The sequence below is a fragment of the Argiope bruennichi genome, chromosome 9 (assembly GCF_947563725.1).
Source record: "Argiope bruennichi chromosome 9, qqArgBrue1.1, whole genome shotgun sequence".
In the NCBI taxonomy this organism is placed as follows: Eukaryota; Metazoa; Arthropoda; class Arachnida; order Araneae; family Araneidae; genus Argiope; species Argiope bruennichi.
This window is the reverse complement of record NC_079159.1, coordinates 82,754,179-82,775,238: the sequence shown is the minus strand read 5'-3', so window position 1 is coordinate 82,775,238 and position 21,060 is coordinate 82,754,179. Positions and strand designations below refer to the sequence as shown.

The window sequence follows — 21,060 nt, the reverse complement described above, 5'->3', positions numbered from 1 at the left end:
ATGGAAAATCTACGAATTCAAAAGTTCAAAATATTTTCCATTTTCGCTTTTTCGTGAAATTAAACGTTTTTATATTAACATTTACAGCAACAGTTTCTTAATCACTCAACTCAAGTCTTTCCAAATCCTCATTGGATTGAATCGATGTTTACTTTATTTCTCGTCGTCTGTTCGTTTTTTGACTTCGTCTCTGTTTAAATCGCAGTAATTATTCAAATAGAAGAAATCATGGCGAAGAAATTAAGAGGTCAGGGAACTGAAAGAGTAATGAAAAAATTGCAGACTAACATAGAACTAGGCCAATATTATGAGGCTCATCAAATGTATAGGACACTTTATTTTAGGTAAGACACGGATGTCTATTCTAAGCCTATGTTATTCTAAGCAAGACAGCCGGAAGTTTTGGTTAAAATGTTTTTAGATTGCTTGGAATATGCTATATGTTACTTTAACATTGCATAAATGTTAATAATTCAATGCTTATCTGGTTTTGGTTTTCGGACAAGGAAGATCTATCGTATGCATGACAGAAATTATATGCCAAGCATATATTTTAATATCTGTTTGTAATCTAAATTGCTCACTAATTTTTAAAGAAAGCACATATTCGGTTGACGGAATTAAGTTTCTTTCTAAGCATTAAATGTCTTGAACATTTGGTTGAACCTTTGTCATGTTAATGAAAATCTTCTAAGCATTAAATAATTATTTCTATAATTTTTTTTTTTTTTCGTAATCATATGAAAATTATAAACTTGAGTTTGCTTCAACTAGAATAATAAATATGAAGCTCAAATCAAATATTTTGAAACAAAAATCAAGAATTAAATAGAAATTATTAGATTTTATCTCCTTTCCTCATAAATGCCTGACTTTTAATTAGAACATTTATAAATCCAAATATTAATAATAGAAATTTCATTTTAAAGATTTTATTTTTATTTTTCACCTTGTGGGATTTATTTGTGTTTTTGCTTCCAATGTATTGTTCAAATGATTTAAGAGAATGGATAGGAATTTGAATCTTGTTCAATATTTAGCCTAATTTTTTGCTTTATGTAATGCATAACTGGATAATCTATAATCAATTCTAGCGTAAGTATTTAATATAGAACTTTGAGTGTTTAATATAAAATGGAATGAATGCATAATTTTATTACTTTGGTGAAGGATGTGTTTATACTTCGGGTACACAAATTTTTGTAATTGTAAGTTGATATTTGCTAACATTGAATCATACATTGAATCTACCAATTCTTAATGTTTTAGAAGCATACTAAATAGTGCCAATTAATCATATAGGATAATAGGAAATGGACAAGCAATATATTAAATAAATCATTTGCAAACAAGCTGTTTATAGTTTTAAAAAAAATCGTAGGGTGTCAGATGTAATAGCACATAAAATAAAATTAATTATGCTTTATTTCTCTAATTAAATTAAATAAAATATAATTTAATATTTTGTGAAATTATATTGTGTATGCATAAGCTTTAATACATATATGTTATGAAAAATAGCCTTTGTGGCTTTTTTTTTTACCGAGCCTATGATTTGTGTTTAAAAAAATTTATGATTAGTTATACAATATAACTTGTCATTAAAGGAAATTTTATATATTATTAAATATAACATTCAAATTCTATCCCTGATTTTGAACTGATCATTAGATTGATTGAATCCAATAACGTTCATTTTTTTTTGTGTGTGTGTAGTAATCCTCTGAGCTGATGCTATCAGGTTAAATAACATTCTATGTACTTTTTTAGTCATTATATATATATATATATATATATATTGTTGACTACTTGAGGAATAACAATAGTTCTTAGCTTAGGTGTCTTTTTTTTTTTTTTAAAGAAGTTAAAAGTCTCTATTTGTTTTGTCTAGCATAATACTAATTTATGTTTATAATCTTCTTCTTTTTTTTATCTTTAAGCATTTAAATTATCAGCCTTTATTTAAAATTAACACTCTAAAATTGCATATAATATTATTGAAAAAATGAAATGAACTAAATTTGTTTCTTTTAAGTTTTTATCCTTTATTCATTAAGAAAATTATGTAGAAATATTGAACTAAATCTATTTGCTAACTCTTATACTATTTAATTTTTTGCAGTAATCAGTATATTAGTGATAAATATTTTGTTACAGTGGAAGCCACTTAGTGTAATCATGGTTAATATTATCATTCCTTTTATCAAAATCCTGTTCACAAATCAATGTATTCAAAAATATTCCTTTAGTGTGATCATTGTGTAATTTAATGTTATCTGATTTAAAATAGAGAACTGACTAAAGCTTCATTTCCAAACAACGTTAATGATTGATATCCATGCAGTTTCTTGCTCCATTTATAAGGAAACATCTGAATAACCTACCGAATAGGATGTTCTTTTATCTGAACTAGAACTGTCTGGATTAGTTTAAGTTCACTACTTTATTGATTAAATGTAATAATTTACTTTATTAACACACAAATAATGCGAATCTTGATCTCCATCGTCTAATTACTTGAACAGATATGAATATTCATTATTTCATGGATTTTTTTATTAGTCAATGATATAAATTGTTTAGCAAAATAGCCATAGCTGCTCTTTTAAAAACTTTTACTACTATTGTTTTAACTGTTTACTACTATTTTTACTATACTATTGTTTCCTGGAAATTTTTTATTTATAAATTAGATATTGTATATGATTAATAGTATCTCTATTTTTAGATTTTCTTTGAAATTGATTATTAATTTTGATTGTGCAGGTATCTCACTCAGAAGAAATATGAAGAACTAATAACATTATTATATGAAGGATCAGTTCTCTTCTTTACACATAATCAGGTACCTAAAAAATTAAAATTTGCCAATTTTTTTTTTTTCTGCCTTTATTAGTTATTCGACTTACATGTTTTATGTTCTAAATTATTGGTTTATTTCATACAGTTTGTTGAATTTTATATTCTTAATATTTAATACAGATAATATTTGGTTATTACTTATTTTTAGCCCCCCCCTCATAATAAATTGTTAAAAGATACAAACCTTCAACAACTTGTCATCTTGGCATTTACAATCTTGACATAACCTGAAAATCTCAAAAATAAACCTGAAAGTACAATCATCTTGGTGAAGCCTTGGCATCTTATGTATAATCAAGCTTGGCATGATCTGAAAATCATCAAGTAAACTTGGAAATCCAACCATCTTGGTGAAATATTTTTATCATATGTATAATGGATTTTGGTATAATATGAAAATTTCCATGTAAACCTATTATCTTGCCATTCTTGGTGTAATCTGAAAATCACCAAATAATCCCAGAGGCTGTAAAAATAAATAAGTTGCTAATATTTCTTATTTTCATAAAATATGGTTAATCAATGAAAATCTTTTCTAAAATTTAAGAATATGTATTTTTAATTATTATTATTGAATATCATTAATATTTTATGGAAAACTCAATTAAATGTATTTTAGTTTTTCATTTTTTCCCCCTTTTGTAGCATAATAGTGGTTCAGATTTAGCTGTCCTCTTGATAAATGTGTTGAATGAATCAGATGCAAATGTAACAGATGAATATATTGGTAAGTGTAATGTTGATTATTTGGATAAAAATTTTATGATAATGAACTTCAAATTTGATATAGCAAAAATTTGTCAGTCATCACAATTATTTTGAAAGAAAAAAAAAAGCCTTTCAAAGTAAAATAATTGATCTTAAGAAAAATTGCTTCTGAAATATTACAAGACTTTAAGTTTATATATATATATATATATAATATGTGTGTGTAATATTTATGCACAGTATAGCAGTTCACCCAACAGGGCTGCAGCACTCCTTGAAATTTCTTTTTAAATTTGTATTTTGATTTTATACTTAGTTTGTTGGCTTTTCCACTCTGAGAGCTGAATCATTGTTTATTTTTTTTGCTACAAAAAGAAGCAATTAAAATGTAAAATCAGGTGTGAAAATTAACAAGCAAGAGAAGTGTAAATGGGATGAGTAATTCATGAAAGTCCGCTGTAAGCATGATTTATTTATTTAGTGACAAAATACTACCCTTTCAATGCATTTAAAAAAGCAAGAATGATCATTTATAGTTTGAAAAGAGGTAAATTGTTTTCTTCTTGACACTCTCATCCAACTTTACCTTATTTACTCTTGTATCCCCTTCCCCTTCTTTCTTTTTTCTCTTGTTGACTATCTATGTTTCGGTTTTGATTCTTCTTGTTTAGGGTGCTTCATTTCCCTTTGTTAGAAATCACTCTTTAAACAAAGAACATGGATTTTCTAAAATGTTTTAACATTTAACACAAATGTTTAACATTTTTATAAAGAAGTATCAATTATTATTAATAGTTACTTATAAAAACTTATTGAATTTTACAGATCATTTTTTTTTTTTCATATTGTATTAGATTTTTATTTTTAAATGAGTATAAATGGGCAACAATCTAAGTATGTATGTGTCTTTGATGGGTAGGAGATACTTTTATCTGTTGAATCATTACTTAATAAATCTTACAATTTTCTTTGGCAAAACTATAATGATACTTTCATATATACCTGTTATTTAATACTTTTGAAATGCAACAAAATTTAAGTCTGGTTTTGAAATTAAAATTTTAGACTACTTGTGGATAAAATAGTTAAAAAAATTTCAATATCTTCATTGATATTTTTTACAGTTTTGCTAATTTCTGAGCTGATGAGCTGCCATTGACTGTAACTACAACTAAGTAAATACCAATACATTTATCTGTGGTAAAATTTATCCCCCAAAGGACTTGATTATAAGTCAGTTCTTAATTTGTGAAGTCTTTTCTATAAATTAGATTCCTTAAACACTTTCCTTCAAATATTTGCAGGCTATGAGCATTTATCTGAATTCTGTTACTTTTATTTGTTTTTTGGAACAACATATTCTTGTCAATCTCATAGTAAATGTAAGAATATTGCTTTTTTTTTTTCAAATTTCATTTTAATTAATTTAGAATTTGAATTTTTTTTAAATTGCATTAATAGTTTTAGAATTATATTTTTTAAGTTTAAAAGTGATGATAAAATAAAGTTAATCTTTTACTCCTTATATTATTTGATACATAGCCTACAATTCCATTTTAGTTAAAACTGCTGCTATAAATCTTTAAATAACTTAAAAAAATTTTGGTAATTTTGTTATTAATTTATTAATCTAATTTAATATCAGCTCTATCAATAATTACCAACAGTTACTAAATACCTTTGTAATTATCATTCATTCTTTTGGCTTTATTCTCTTGTTTTGAATCTATTATTCTTTTGCATGTTTTTATTCCATTACATTTTAATTTATTTGTAAGACTTATTTGATTTAAATCTGATTGATTTATTGGGTATTTTTCTCTTTGAATTCTTTTATTCTTGTGCTTTTATTCTTAAAGCTGTTATTTTTGCCATTCATCAAAGCCATAAGAAAATAAATACTATCCTATATGAAATGTAATTAATTCTTGATCACAATTGGATTATTATATTCTAAATTAGTAAAGTGTTAAAAAATGTAAGACATTCATACAAAATATCTTCCATTTTGTGTAATATCTTGGAAACTTCCTTATCTCTCTGTTATGTTTGTGTAGTATATTTTCTTTTACACTTGTTTGTTTACTAGCAAATTCATATTTGAATTTTTTTAATATTATATGAGTTACTATGATTCAAAATTTATTTATATTTAAATATGACTTTTTTTTTTGTTAAGATAAACTAGGAAATCTTTTTGCAATGATGTTACCAGATTCTCCTGAAAGGACCAATTTTCTTACTACTGCCTTGAAATGGTCAAGTAAATATATGGTTGAGTCCATTGCCTTTGGGCATCCTCGTTTGCATCAATCTGTTGCATTAACATTGTGGAAAGGTAATTTGTATATTCTTTGAGTGTTTTATGACAGTTAAGTAAATTTTGTTTGATGCATTTATTTCTTTATATTATGCTATCTCTTTTATTTCTTTTTTAGTCAATTTCTTAATATCTTTTTCATAATCCATTAAAACAAAAATAATAACTTTGTATTGTGTTAAATAATTTCGAGCATGTCATAAAATACAGAGCACATCGGGATTTCCTCACTTCCATTTTGCTTGTCATATAAGAAGTTAAGAAATTGTAAAATAAAAATTTTCAACAGCATAAATAATTTGAAAATCATAAATTAAAATGAACTTAAGATAAATTATGCCATCTTTACTGTATGAAAAATGTACATGTTTGATATTATTGTATTTGTTTGTTTTAGAAAAAAATTATCAGCAGTCTAGGTATCATTTCATCCATTCTACTGATGGTCATGGCTGTGCTACCATGCTTATTGAATATCACTCAACAAAAGGTTACCCTAGTGAAGTTGATCTGTTTATAGCTCAGACAGTCCTACAGTAAGAAATTAACTCATATTTAAATTCATTAATATGTGGATGGATTTATATATCAAGCATTATCTTATACTGTTATTTCATTTCTTAATTAAAGCATTTTCATCTTTTTTTAAAAAAAATTAAAAATTGGTATAGAATTTTTGTAGGATGAATGCTATTACTCAAATTAATACATGTGCCCAATGAAACCTATTTTTATGCTAATTTACTCCTAAACAATATTCTTAATTATGGAATTGTAATAAATGTCATTAATTTAATTATGCCATTTATAATAAATCAGCACATTTTTATGGGGTTTTTTTATTAAAAAATTTTAAATTAGGGTTTTTTTTTAAAGTATAAATAAGATTTATTACATGACTTCTGCATTCTTACTTAAAATTCTTTTTGATGGAAGTTTTTTCATATTTTAAAGCTATATAAATTGCATTAATTCATCACTTTTGAATATTAATAATTAAGAGAAGAGAAAATTTTATCCTACTAACATCATTATAAGTTTTGTTGCATCATGATGATGCAAACTTTAAATTAACTTTTTCAGCACTCTCAATTTTTAAATGATAAAAAATTGAGTGTACTTTTATTTCTGAAAATTAGAATTATTATTCAACAAAAGAGTTTCCAAGCTATTGTTTCATTGAAAAAAATTGGGAAATAATTTAAATGGAATCATTTTAGGTGGAAAACATTCTGTCTGTTATTTTACAAAACATCCTCTTTATTATATATTTTGACAAAAAAAAAAAAAAAAAAAAAAATCAATTTATTGAATATATGAAGCTGAAGTTTGAGTTATAGACAGATCTTGTAAAAGGCTTACAGTTAGAAATATAATTTTCTCCATTAAGAATATTAGTAATAATTCAGTTACAAATAATTGTAGTAATAAGTAGAAAAGCCAGTTCATTTTTCCTTGAGATGTGAGATTAGCTCCTTTAATTTAAGATTTTTAAATAATAAAGTAAAATAAATTTATGTTATGTTCTTTATCTTCATTTTTGTAGAAATATTGATTAAATAATAGTGATTTTCATAAAAGCAACCAACTTAAGTAATTTTTATTTATGAGATCTGATTCATACCTGCTATAAATATACATTTTCTTATTTTGCTTTTTTTATACCTAAAACTAATTTTTAAAAAACTATTTGAACACTTAAACAATAAGCCATTATGTATTTTCCTTCTGCTATTTTCTTTCAAATTTGATTCAATTTTTTAAAATACCAATAAATAACAGCAGATAATGAAAGAGTTCCAACTTTTTATTTTTTGTTTTGTTTATTTGTTTGTTTAATCCTTATCTAGAATAAAAAAATGGTGGATAATTTTTTAAATATTTTTTTCTACCTTTCATTTAACATTGTTTTGTTTATAAATAATAAAATAATTTTATTCTTCAGGGTATTAAAAGATTTTAATTTGTATACATAGATTGTAATTTTCTTCTAACTTTTGATAGACAATCTTTTTCTATGCTTGCAACAGTGTGAGGTTGAACTTCCATGTTGACCAGCTGTTCACTCACAATATTAATATCATTTATTTATCAGTGCCAACTGTGAAGAGCTACATCTTATAACAACAAATGAATGTATTAGTTTATTATGCATGCAAAGTGGCAAAATTAATGAATTGGCCCCGTTATGGTTGGGAACTATGCCAAAATTTTATTTTGATCTCTAGAAAATGGATGCTTAATTTAAGCATTAAGCATCAACTTAAATAATATTTGTGAAATTTTGGATGTCACACAATGATGAATCAAAATAAATAAATAAAATATGCAATTTTCCAAATTTGAATTTGTTGTGGAAAATTTCCTGTTAAAATAAATAATTAAGTTAAAAATTGTTAAGTTAATATCATGTTATAAGTTAAAAATCAGTGGGAATGTGAAACTAAATTGACAAGTTTAATAGGAAAGATCTCATACATTGCTTGGGAGTGCAAAATGGCTAAATCTGCCACTTATCTGAAAGCATTTAAAAATTCCGAAATTTTTCCATAGCCTTTGTGTATAGGGTGGTTTGTGTAAGGCTCTGTGTTCCTGAAAGTTTGTTGCATATATTTGTACTACTGACTGAATTTTCAATGAAGATCTTTTTCTCCCCTTCCCCCTCTTAATCTAAACATGCATACACATGACTATTATTATGTGATACATATTCTGATCCAAGGCCTGGTTGGTCGTTTTGAGTCTCTTACCTTGTATATAGCTCATATTTATTAATTCTAGTCATAATCTAATTTTTTTTTCCATTTTAAAAATGATTCAAATTTATGAATGTGTGATATCATAGTTTTTTTCTATATAGACAGAAAATTTTTTCTTCAGTGCTATCAAGATTTAAATGTGACTCTGCAAGTTATTTGATTACATTGATTTATTTAAGGAAATCAGAATTTGTCATCAAGGTTTACTTTTCAGAATTGCAAAAATACAAATATTACAATATTTATTTAAAAGTAATTTATTTGAATTGTATCTAAATTTTATTACTATTTTGAAAATTAAACATGGCATTTGTTGAAAAATTGTTCTCCAGATTAAAAATAATAAAAAGCTTTTAATGTCACATTAGACAAGACCAATTTACCACATTAAGTATTTTATCTATCCACTCTGAAAAAGTTACAAAAAAAAAAAAAATGTGATATTATCAGTGAAATGGTTATAAGTCATGTATGAAAATGAAATAAAAAAATGATATATTTTAATCTTATTTGTTTGATTTGCATGCTAAAATATATTTTTAAGTTTGTATAGCAACTATTTTTCTTTGTCTTATTAATAATATTTATGTGATTGAAAAATTTTATAAAAATAATGTAATTATTCATCATTTTCATGCAATCTTTAAATCCTTACCATATTAATGTATATAATGTAATGAATAGCAAAATGAAATAAATTATTAGTTTACTATAAAAAGTTTGTTTGCAGGTTTTACAAGTAAACTTTACACCAATCCCTGCATTTTTTCTAACCATCATTGCTTATATTGCTTATGTACCTTCAAAATAGAATATGAATGTATAGAATTCCTCTCTCAATTGGTCTTTATATTTTCTTTTCTTTTTACAAGAATTTTAGCATTTGAGTGTTAATGCAATTTTTCTCTTATCATTATCCTTTCAAGTTACACTATTTAATTGTTTTTGTTAATCAACTATTTTGTTAGTTTTCTTGCTATCACTGATTTCATTAATTAAATATTTTGTTGAACTGCCAGATCATTGTAATTAGTTTTAAAAAATCCTTTAAAATTATTTTCTCATTCTCAGCCTAAGATTGGCTATTTTTAATCAATCATATTCATGGTATATATTTTTGTTTTAAAGACATAATGTTTTATTTTAAAATGAATCATTTAGTATTTTAAGTGTTTTAAAACAAGATTTTGTATTTATTTTTTCTGTACAATAACTATTTCTCTGTGAGTAATGGTTCTTCCTATTTGAAAATCATGTATATAACTATATATTTAATGTTTATTTTTTTTAATAAAAATTTAATTTATTAAATTATTTATGATATGAGGTATAGTTCAAATAATTTTTTACAGGTATCTGTGCCTTAAAAATAAATCAACAGCATCGACTGCATTTCATACTTACACAGAAAAGCATCCAGCTGTTTCATCTGGTTTTCCATACCTTTTACCCCTTCTGAATTTTCTTCAATTTTTATTACAAGCCATTGAAAGGTTTGTATAAACTCACAACTTGATATTTTTCCACATTATTTTCAGTTTACCCAAAACATAATATATTTTGCACATCTGAGTTATTTATGTAAGCTTGTAATTATCATTAGATACCCATTAACTTTTTTGTCTGTCATGAGAAAAATTTCTCTCTTGGATACAATCTCATTATTTTGAGGAATTATTCCACAGATCAAAAATTATATTCATTGTTCATTCACTTGCACTGAAAATTGTGTAAATTTTTTCAAAGTATTATTTGACACATTAATTGCTTTGGGAAGTCGTTATTTGTGTGCCTCACAAATAATGTATTTGTTCAGACCAGATAAATTGCATATACTTGCATGTATAATGAGTCTGTTGTTTCCTAAGGCCAGTATCCTCAAATAATATTGTTAGTTTTGGCAATTAATTTGTTAAAGATCATCATATGTTAAGCCTGATTGGAACCGTGTAAGACTATGGTTTGTCAATAAAATCAGTGTATAACTCAATAAAATGAAATGAACTTTAGTTTTTCAAACAGTTTATTATTGTGAAATTCAACAAAGATATATTAAATTGATTTAATTAATGCTAATTAAATTATTAAAAGCATTATAAAATTGCAATATTAGATCGCACCCTCACTTAGGAGATAAATGTGAACAATAATAAATAAGAGAATTTTGTCATCTGCTTAGTAGAGGACTTCTATCTCTTTTTCCAGATCACAGAAAAATCCATTCTGAACTGAGGGGATTCCTCTATCGCCACCCCAGGCCGGGGAGGGGGGGGGGGAGGACTGGCATTGTTAGTGAACTTAAACAAGCAGCATGATAAATACTTGAATCATTAAAGAATTCTTAAATTAGATTTAGAAATTCTTAGAGATTATTCATATTCTTTACTTTACTGATCTATAAATAAATGAATGTAATTTTGGTTTATTTAAAAATTTAAATCATTAAAAGTAAAAATGAGTTTCTTTTAGCAATTTCATAATTTTTCAGTTTTTTTTATAAATTTGATTCTATCTTAATTCATTTCTTATTGTTAATTTTAATACATGATGGTCAATTTCAATATTTTCTACAAGTGTTAGCTTGGTTTTTACCCCTTTCTCTACACCAAAAGGCTAAATTGATTTTTTTTTTTTTTTTAATTCTTACTGCTTGGTTCCAAAGAAAATAATATATATTTTCTGAAGAAGTTTTCAGATTGCTGTGATTGGATTATATGTAAAAAAATAAAAATCTCTCACTTTAAATCTTCATTTTACTAAAAAACGTGAAATCAAAATAATTTAATGTTTCAAAGGTAAATTGACTATCTTTTGCAAAGAAAATAATAATTGTAAAATCTTTTGCTCTTCTTGTTGAAGTTATGCATTTTTTTAAAAATTGTTTCTATCTTGTATTATATTATTCTTTTACAGAATCTTTTCTTGTTTCTTTTAGAGAAAAATTAGCATATTTTCGAGCGATATGTGAGCAGTATCAACCATCTTTGAAAAGAGATCCCACTTATTCTGAGGTATTACATTAAATTATAATTTTACATTTAAAAAAAATGTTTAATTCAGATGCAGCTGCTAATTATAACTTAAATCTGTGCTATTATTTTATTGTTTATAAATCATAATTGTTTTATGAAACAGATTGGATTTATTTTGTTAAAATTATTATTTTGAATTCTTTATTGTAATATCTATAATTAATTATTATTGCAGTTAGGTTTCATATAGAATACATAATATTATATTATTCTACTAAAATGTTCAGTATATAAAATGCATAATTTTTTCCCCTCCATGAAAAACTTAATATTCTTTGTATATTAATTTTTTTTAGTTTAAAGTATTTTGTCTTTTATAGACTTATTTAAAACAGTTTTTTTAATGTTATTTAAATTTAATTTTTCTTCCATTCTCCATTTTTCTGTAGTATGTGGAGCGTATTGGACAACTATTTTTTGGTCTCTCCCCTCCTCCAAAACAACAAGGGTTGTTTGGTAAGCTTATGTGCCATATTTCTGAACATATAATTCTGTTATATTTTATACTAAATCTACCGTTTTTGAATATTTATGTTAATCTCATATTTCTTACTATAAATTATTGAAAAACACTGATTAAATATGAAGTGCTCAATTTATTTACAGCATGGATTATATCCTGTTAGTATGTTACAATAAATTTGATTTTGTTTAAACAGTTGATTTTTGTATTATATAATCTGTTTGGAGAATACAGACATTTAATAAAAATTAATAGTAATGATTTATATGTTACCTCAAGATAATTTTATTTTATAATGCAAATATTTTTTTTAATATATATAATATTTTTTATAGTAATGTTTCTATCATTTTGTTGTTCTAAAAAATACTTTATGGAAAGTACAATCATGAAACACATATGTTTATAGATCATATAAAAATTCTTAATGAAGTAATAAAGCTTGTCGATGTGCATTTTTAAACTGTCAGTTATATAATACTTAAGTATTTTCCACAATGCTTTGGAAAAATATTAAAAGTACGAAAAATATTTTAAATTTTGTCAGTCTATACTTCTTTTAATCATATGTTTAGTGCAGCATGGCCAGAATTAGCCTTTATACCACAAATATAATCTCTGCAATAAACTCTGCAAGTCTATACAGAGAAATATTTCTTGGGCTATAAATCTAAATTGAAATATATATTATTTTGAAAAGAATTGTTATAACCCTTTTTTTTTTTTTTTTTTTTTTTTTTTTTTTTTTTGCACAAAGTATACATGCAATGCGTTTTTTATCATTTTTAAAATGTATCTTTTAAAATGTATATAATGCTCTTTTTGAAATGACACTGATTTTCCTATATTAAGTGAATTATTTATTTTAAAATTGAACATTTATCCTATTGTTGTTGATTTATTATTTACTTAATTTTAATAGTAAAATTGAAATATTATCTCAAATCTATTTATTATACAGGTAACTTATTGCAGTCACTATATGAAAGTTTTGATGATTCTTTTAATGAAGAGACTGAACCAGTAGCTGGGTCTTCAAAAACAGAATCACTGAAGATACAGCCAGAAGATTTAGATTAATTTTTCTTCCGTAGACAAATAAAATTGTGTATCTTTTGAATGACTATTTCATTATGCTGTAATTAAGGGAAAAATCTTGTAATTTATAGATCACTTTGCAAAAGTCAATGTTTTATAGGATGTTCTAAATGTATTTCAAATGACATAATGATGAAACAACAAATTACTTTATAGTTATTGAAACAAATTCTAATTATTTATTTATTTTTACCTTCCTTGTTTGTAATATCTCAATTGTGTTTTGTAGTATTGTGTATAAAAATAAGATGAATTAATCTGCAGGTGTTAGATTACATTAGTGATCTTCATTGTTTAAAATGAAGGGGGGAAAGAACTTTATTTTTCATATTTATGGTAAAATATTTTACACTTGTACATAGTACTTTTTTCACAGTGCAGGAAGATTTTTAAAAGGTTATCCAAACATCTGAATCTCTGCCTTAATCTTTTAAGTGTAGGCATGCTACCTTGCTTATTTGTAAACCTCATGTGTTTCTGAAAATTTATTGAAAAGGATGCATATTATTTATTACTTAAAAGCAATTGCTTTTGAAATTTTAAATTATCAAGAGATTCCTTGATAATAAACTATGGATAAATTGAAGCATGGAAATTTTATTTTAAAATTTTGTGCAATGTTTTATTTCTCATTTTGTGTGCATTTTAACAAATTGGTGTTTAAATGTTATTTAATCTATAGTTAGATTGTTATATTTTTCAAGTAAAAAAAAAAGTTTTAAAAAATTATGTTGAAAACAATGTGTTATTCTTCTACAGAACCTGTTTTTGTACTGGGTAAAAATTTTATGATGCGGTTTTTACTTATTTTCAATTGGGGTAGAATTTCCCTTGGTAGCAAGCATGCATTCCTGTAGGTAATAGTAGTAAATTTTATAGAATTGGGTTTCTTCTCATTGCTTGGGAATTTATTTATGCTTTAAATAATAATTTTGTATCAAAAAGTCATTTAACCGCAGAAAATGTGTAGTAAATTAATATATGCACTGTTTTTACACAGTACCTGACATTAAATTGTCATATTTAACTTCTACACTTTTCATTGTATCAATACAGTATCGAATTCATTGTAATACTGTAATATATTAATGAAAAAATGTAAAACGACATATAATAATAAATTACTTATTTTTTTCACACTGATATTTATATTTTAAATTTGCTAACAAAACCGAGCTGAACTGTCTATTGATGGTGTAATTTGTACATATAATTAAAAACAGTGCTTTCCACTTTATGTCAATTAAATATATTCTAAAGGTCTTTCTTGGACGTGGTTTTATTTATGAATGTTTTGTTGGCTGTTTTTTTACATTAACAATTTTTTACAATCATTCATAAAACTAATAGATCATTAAAAAAAAAATTCTAAATAGTACTTTTATTTTAAAATTTGAATATCAGAAACTTAATTAAAAAAGAATATTTTTTTAGAAACATCTCCATGGAAAAAGTTCTTTCTTCAGTGTCTTAATCTTGTTTCTTTAATGTCTAAAACATAATTCAATTTGTCAAAATCTTGGTTGAATATAGAGGAATTCTATTATTTGTGTAATTTAAAATTAATACAACAAAATTTTGGTAGGAGGTATTTTCCAGGTCCAGGTTGCTTTCAAAATGGCAATTTTTGGCTTCAGCTTTTCTAAAAGAAATCAAATATAAGATTTTTTTCTCTCTCTCTACAGTGATAGAAGTGAATATAATTGTACAAATGAAATAAAATCTGCTAATTTAAAATCTAAAATAATAATATATAAATGAAATTAATGTAAAATTTTATAAGAAATGCAATAATATGATACTTTTATTCATTAGTTAATTAATCAGAAATTTATCACTGTTTTAAATATAGCTACAAGCCTAGATTTTTTTTTAAAATAATAAATCTTCCATAATAATAACCCCTGATCTCACCTCTTCCCCCCCCCCTTCCTTTTGTAAAGATGAATTTTATTTTGGTAATTTTTATTCTGCAATTTTTTTAGAAACATCTCCATGGAAAAAGTTCTTCCTTCAGTGTCTTAATCTTGTTTCTTTAATGTCTAAAACATAACTCAATTTGTCAAAATCTTGGTTGAATATAGAGGAATTCTATATATCAATATAATTATCTTGTGCCGTTAATAAAGAAGAGTGTTCTACCTTTCTTTGTTTTCACTTTCATAATAATAAATTAACCTCCTACGGATATAACTCTAATTTATCATTTTAGAGAGTGATGAAAATTTAATATCCTGTCCAAGAATAAATCACCATTGAATAACTAATTTTTTAAACAATTAAAAGTATTTTTTCCTGTTCTCTGATATCTGCAATTCAGGCTTTTGAATTAATACTTTACAGAACAAAATCATATCTCTAATAAAAGATTACAGTTATTTATATTATGTTGGAGAAATATCTTTTAGCATCTTACAGTAAAATTTATTTCATATGTAAATGCTAATTTATTAAAATAATTTTCATTTTGATAGATAACATTTTGTTATTTTTACATCAAAATAATCCTGGTCTCTTCTGTATAAAAAAATAGAAAGTTTTTTTCCTAACCTTTTTTTAAAGAAAATGTTGCAGTATATAGATTTAGGATCAAGATTATATAGTAAATACTTCCTAATTAAGGTCTTTAATTTTCCATAGTCAATTGGAATTGCATATAATGGTTCTAAAAACCATAGAAAGCATTATTGAAGCAGTTGAATTTTTAACACAGATAATAAACACAAAATATTATATATACAAGTTATACAATATAATTGGGCACGGAATATATATATATTTTATTTTGTGCCTATGGTCCATGCCATTGTGTGAGTAAAACCAATGAACACAAATTTAATGGTGAAGCATGAATTACTTGCTTACTTAAAACTTGCATTTTTTTTACAGTATACTAAAAATCGATTGGAAAATCGGGAATATTCTAGGGAAAGGCATTTTTTAAACCAATCTCTTTGCAAAATAAAGGAAAGAAATAAGTTCAACTGTAGAAACAATGTAAAAATAAAATTATGACTTTTCTGAAATTTTTAGTAGATGGAGAACAGCTAGATTATTAAAAATTTATACAGAAGAATAGTTAGAGCTCAATATATGCTATAACAATATATGCAGCATTTTGAGATACTATGACTTAGCTTGAACTCTCTGCATATTTTTGGAATTAATCTGAGCCTAATCATTGCTATGACCTTAAAACTATGACTTTTTTTTTTTGCTAGGATTTTCATAAGTCATGCATTTTATCCCATTTTGGTTATGACTAATTACTTTAAATGTTTAAAATAAAATCCATTATATGACTCAGTCAGGCCATTAACTGACTCTAACCACACTGAACTAGCATATCAATGATTACAAAAATGTTAATATTGTTAGTGTAGTCACTTCATGTGGTATCTAACATCTGATTGCATATATTCTTAGGATATTCTTTTTTTCAAAGATTGTATTGGATTCTAAAATTAATTTGAAGCAATGCATTGGATGGGTTTCACATGAACACGAATTGACACTGTTGTAAATTGAAATGATGATATAAAATATAGTTATGATACTTGCTTTGCTATTTTAAAACTATTTTTAGAACCGATACCTTTTATAACAAATTTGTCTGGTATCATAATTCAATGCCTGATTTAGTGGCTACTTTTTATTTATCAATGAAGTTCCATGTAAATGTAAAAATAGATTTTCTTCTAATAATATCTGTATTACATTTTAAATTTTCAAGCACTAATTTCGCTGAAAAATAAAAATCAGAAAATAATTATTTAAAAAAAAATGTCCTTCCTAAAAAAAATTATTGATCACTTAAGCTATTAGTAAATTAAAATGTATACATTATTGGAAGAAAATAAATAATTGCCATTCATAAATAAATTTAATGCAGTCTTTCATAATAAATCATTTTATTTGCATCTACCAAGAATTTCTAAATTACCAAACACTTTCTCAAATTTCATTTTATCTAAAATCTTACCATATTTAAGGGTAAAATATAATTCATCTTCACAACTGTACCTTTTAAGTTTAATATAAACATCATTTGGATTGCATGCACTATCAGCTAATGGTACTATCTCTTGTGATGGTACAATAATGTCTTTTTTGCGTCCCCAGAATGTTAGATGTGATATTTGTACAGATTTTTCATCTTCCGAGAGAAAGATTACACCAATCAGTCTTCTAAAATAATAAGACAGTAAATACAAAGTACAACAAGCAAGCATTGCACATCCTGAGATAACTCCAACAGAAGATGCCTCTATTAAACCATCATTATACAGAGAAATTGACCATGGAACTGCAGCCAGTGTAAAAGCAGTTTGATAAAGTTTGAAGCGACTACATACTGCAGCAGCTCTAATGTAAGGGAAGAAATATATTGGTGTCCAAGGATTCTGATCATGTGATTTTTTATTTTCTTGAAAGAGTCTACTTTTTGCTGCACAACTGACATAATTTAATTTGGCAATTTGCTTGTGTTTCAAAAGAAGATTGCTGGCTATTTTAAAATTTGTTAATACCTGAAAAAAGAAAAAATAAATTTTTAATATATAAAGTAAAGTAAAAAAAGTATTAAATTTATCAATTTAAAAATTAGGATAAATCTTATTTAAAATAAATGTATCAATTTTATATATATGAACAGGTGAAATATTTTTAAAATATTGTTGAATTAATCTTTAAGATATAACCATGTAATAATTTATTTCATAGAATATTAAAAACCCGCACAAGAAAAAAAATTGTATTGACAATCTTTAAAGCTTTTATGATAAATTATGAAGTAGATAATCATTCAGAACCTTGGGGGGGGGATGAAACTTAAGATAGTTTAGGAAAGAATTTTTCAACTATAATTTTTGTGGTTTATATAATCTTAATTCTATACTCTCATCTTTCAATAACTTTTGATGAATTCCCCCCCCCCTACAAATGATAATTTTTGTGCTTCTAATATATATTAATATCTTTTCAAGGGCTTCAATTTACTGGGGTATTAGTCAAATGAATTTTTATTTATTCTGTGGTTCTAAAATTTTAGTTTTTCAGGAAGGGAAAGTGGAATTATTTCTTTGTATTTCATGTTTAGGCATTTCACCAGATTGACAATGTATACATTAAATGTTTAAACTTTTAATAAGGCTTATAAAAATCTAAAATAGGCACAACTGGAGATAATTTATATTACAATACTGCATTAGAAATACCTATATGAAATTATTTGGTATAGGTGGATTAACTGCATATCATATGCAAACATAATCAAAAGTCTAATGTCACATCTTTGGTGATTAATCTCTTGCATGAGGTTAATACACAAGTACCAAATGTTTTGATGAGATTTTTTAAAATGTATGTATGTAGCTAAATAAAGGTATTATAAATTTAATTTAAAAATCAACAAGTAATCTTGCGTAACAATAATAACAAAGACCTTAAAGCTGTTATTAGAATACAGTATTTTATTTAAAATGTTCACTATACCTAAACAATATTGATTAATGCATCTTTATAAACATCTAACATTTGAAGACTGGAGAATTTTTTTTTTCTTTTTTTAAATCTGAAATACATGGAATTTTACTTTTTAATAGTAAAAAGTAAGTTAACATTTATATGGCTATGAAATAACTTCAAACGTGAGTTATAAGAACAATTACTATATCAGCTAAAAATTTAATGTTCGATTTCTCACCAAGCATGACATAACCGTGCTTATTGATCGATTCTTATAATTTATAGTATATATATATATATATATGTTTATTTTCCATAGTTCAAAGATACTATAAAAAATTGATAGAACCTTATTTGGTTAGAAATCATCACAAAATAATTCAACTTCACATTAATAATAAGTCCAACTTTTTGTTAAACATTTCACATTCATGAATAAAGTATATATTATGTTAGGTTCAAAGTTTATCCATATATATTTAGAAAATTTATCGGTATAACTGATAAATATGATTAAATTATATGAATAAAAAGTTTAATTGATATATTTCTAACCCGAAATTATTACATTAATGCGAGAAACCCCTCTAAAATGCATACAATTAACTTTATAAAGTATATTACTTACAGTTAACCGAGTAATAATAAACATATCTAAATTTCCAAAGGATGCTGAAATTCCAATTTTTATTAAAATCACTTTTTAAAGAAAACCTCAGCAAAACATTTTTTTGTTTTTGTTTTTGTTTACATGCGGAATAAGTAAATAGATGTGAAAAATAATGATTTGTTGTTTGAAAAATCAGAATTCCATTGAAGTGAATCTATTTTTGTTTTAATTGAATCAGTTTTTTTTTTTTCATCTTTTTATTGTAAAAAATGTACTCTATAATTAATAGCTTTAAAAAAAAGAAGTTTTAACAATTTCTATAGAATTATTTACAGAAATTAAAAATATCTTATTATACATCTTCAATTCTGTAATTGTAGTGTGATTGTAATCCATGAAAAGGAATTTCAAACAGTTTTGTTTCTTTAAAAAATCTTTAAATAAATTTTCTAAAGAATTTAGATATTGGTGGCATTTATATATAAGTGACATAATATTTATATGTATTGTTCAAGGATATCATTGCCGGCGTCCTTGCGTAGGTAGCGCATCTTCCCTGTGATCTGGGCATCCCGGGTTCGAATCCTTGTTCGGGCATGGTTGTTCTTTATCTGTGTTCTATCTGTGAGGTGTCTGAATGTGCCCCCCTGTGAAAAGGGGTTGTGCAATTGAATGTGTGAGTTTCATCTTCATATGAGCTAGAAGTCGAACTTCTGCCCTTGGGTGCTCAGGGGTCTTTACCCTCAGAAGCTGATGCACCCCCTTTCCGTGGTAACGCGGACACGACATCATCATCAAGGATATCATTACAGCAAAGTACTAAATTCACAATTTGATGAGAACTGCAACTTTTTGCTCTTTTTTCCTACATTAGTTCCACCTTACCAAAAATACAATGCGTTGTGTATATCGCGATCATTTACATTAATACCTACATTAATAATACCTACATTGCATTGATATCTATGTTATGTATTATATATTCATCGACTATTTTCTTAACTTTAGATAAATCTTTTTTAACAAATAACATCATACAACATCGTAAAATTTACCAAATGTTATATAATATTTTATCAATTTTGAAAGTGCAAAATGTAAGTATTTTATATTACTATGAAATGAATTATTTAATACTAGCCGCCTTTGGCGACCAGCCGGTTCGCCAATCTTAATGTTCGTTAAAATTTTAATAATCAAATATTTTATGCAATTCCAACTTTAATAGATTCTTCAGCAAAATATCTTAAAACTTCAAATTTTGATAGTCATATAATTCACTCATAATATTATAAAGGCCTTCAGTCATAACGTGATATGTATCTCTCTAATTTTCTGTTACCCCTCGTAGAATTTATGCTTTAAATTAAAGTGTAAAGAATTAATCTGCAATTAATATAATAATATTTTTTACTGAAACAAAGCATTTTTTTAATAATATGATTACTGATAATAGACTGAGCGTTTAAACTTTATGGGCACTAAAGAATATCTTTCTTAATTTATATAATATCTCAAGAATTTGTCAACAAAATTTTCTCAGATTCATCATGAACGGATCGATTCATTAACAATGTTTCATTTTAAATGCACACTAAGAAAATAAAATGAATCGTTTAAAATAATCGGTCGAAAACAGGTTTAAAAAACTACTTAAAAGCGATGTACTTAAAACTATAAGCATATATCAAAAAATATATGACTAACATAAATACAATTTAATTACAAAAGCATGCAATTAG

The 21,060-nt window shown here is 25.1% G+C and overlaps 2 protein-coding genes across 2 annotated transcripts; one reads left to right on the top strand and one right to left on the bottom strand.

The window, feature by feature from the left end:
- The first annotated feature begins 132 nt into the window (after nucleotides 1-132).
- On the top strand, nucleotides 133-13,373 carry LOC129984645 (Golgi to ER traffic protein 4 homolog). The gene is made up of 9 exons (XM_056094565.1): nucleotides 133-344; nucleotides 2,767-2,845; nucleotides 3,508-3,589; nucleotides 5,750-5,908; nucleotides 6,288-6,426; nucleotides 10,002-10,142; nucleotides 11,585-11,660; nucleotides 12,071-12,137; nucleotides 13,106-13,373. The coding sequence occupies exons 1-9, from the start codon at nucleotides 229-231 to the stop codon at nucleotides 13,222-13,224; spliced, it is 978 nt and encodes a 325-aa protein (XP_055950540.1). The 5' UTR covers nucleotides 133-228; the 3' UTR covers nucleotides 13,225-13,373.
- Nucleotides 13,374-17,136: 3,763 nt separating this feature from the next.
- On the bottom strand, nucleotides 17,137-19,475 carry LOC129984575 (transmembrane protein 186-like). Its single transcript, XM_056094490.1, has 2 exons — nucleotides 19,337-19,475; nucleotides 17,137-17,771 (listed from the first exon to the last, which is right to left on the bottom strand). Exons 1-2 carry the CDS (start codon nucleotides 19,358-19,360, stop codon nucleotides 17,154-17,156), a joined length of 642 nt encoding a protein of 213 aa, XP_055950465.1. The 5' UTR covers nucleotides 19,361-19,475; the 3' UTR covers nucleotides 17,137-17,153.
- Nucleotides 19,476-21,060: the final 1,585 nt, after the last annotated feature.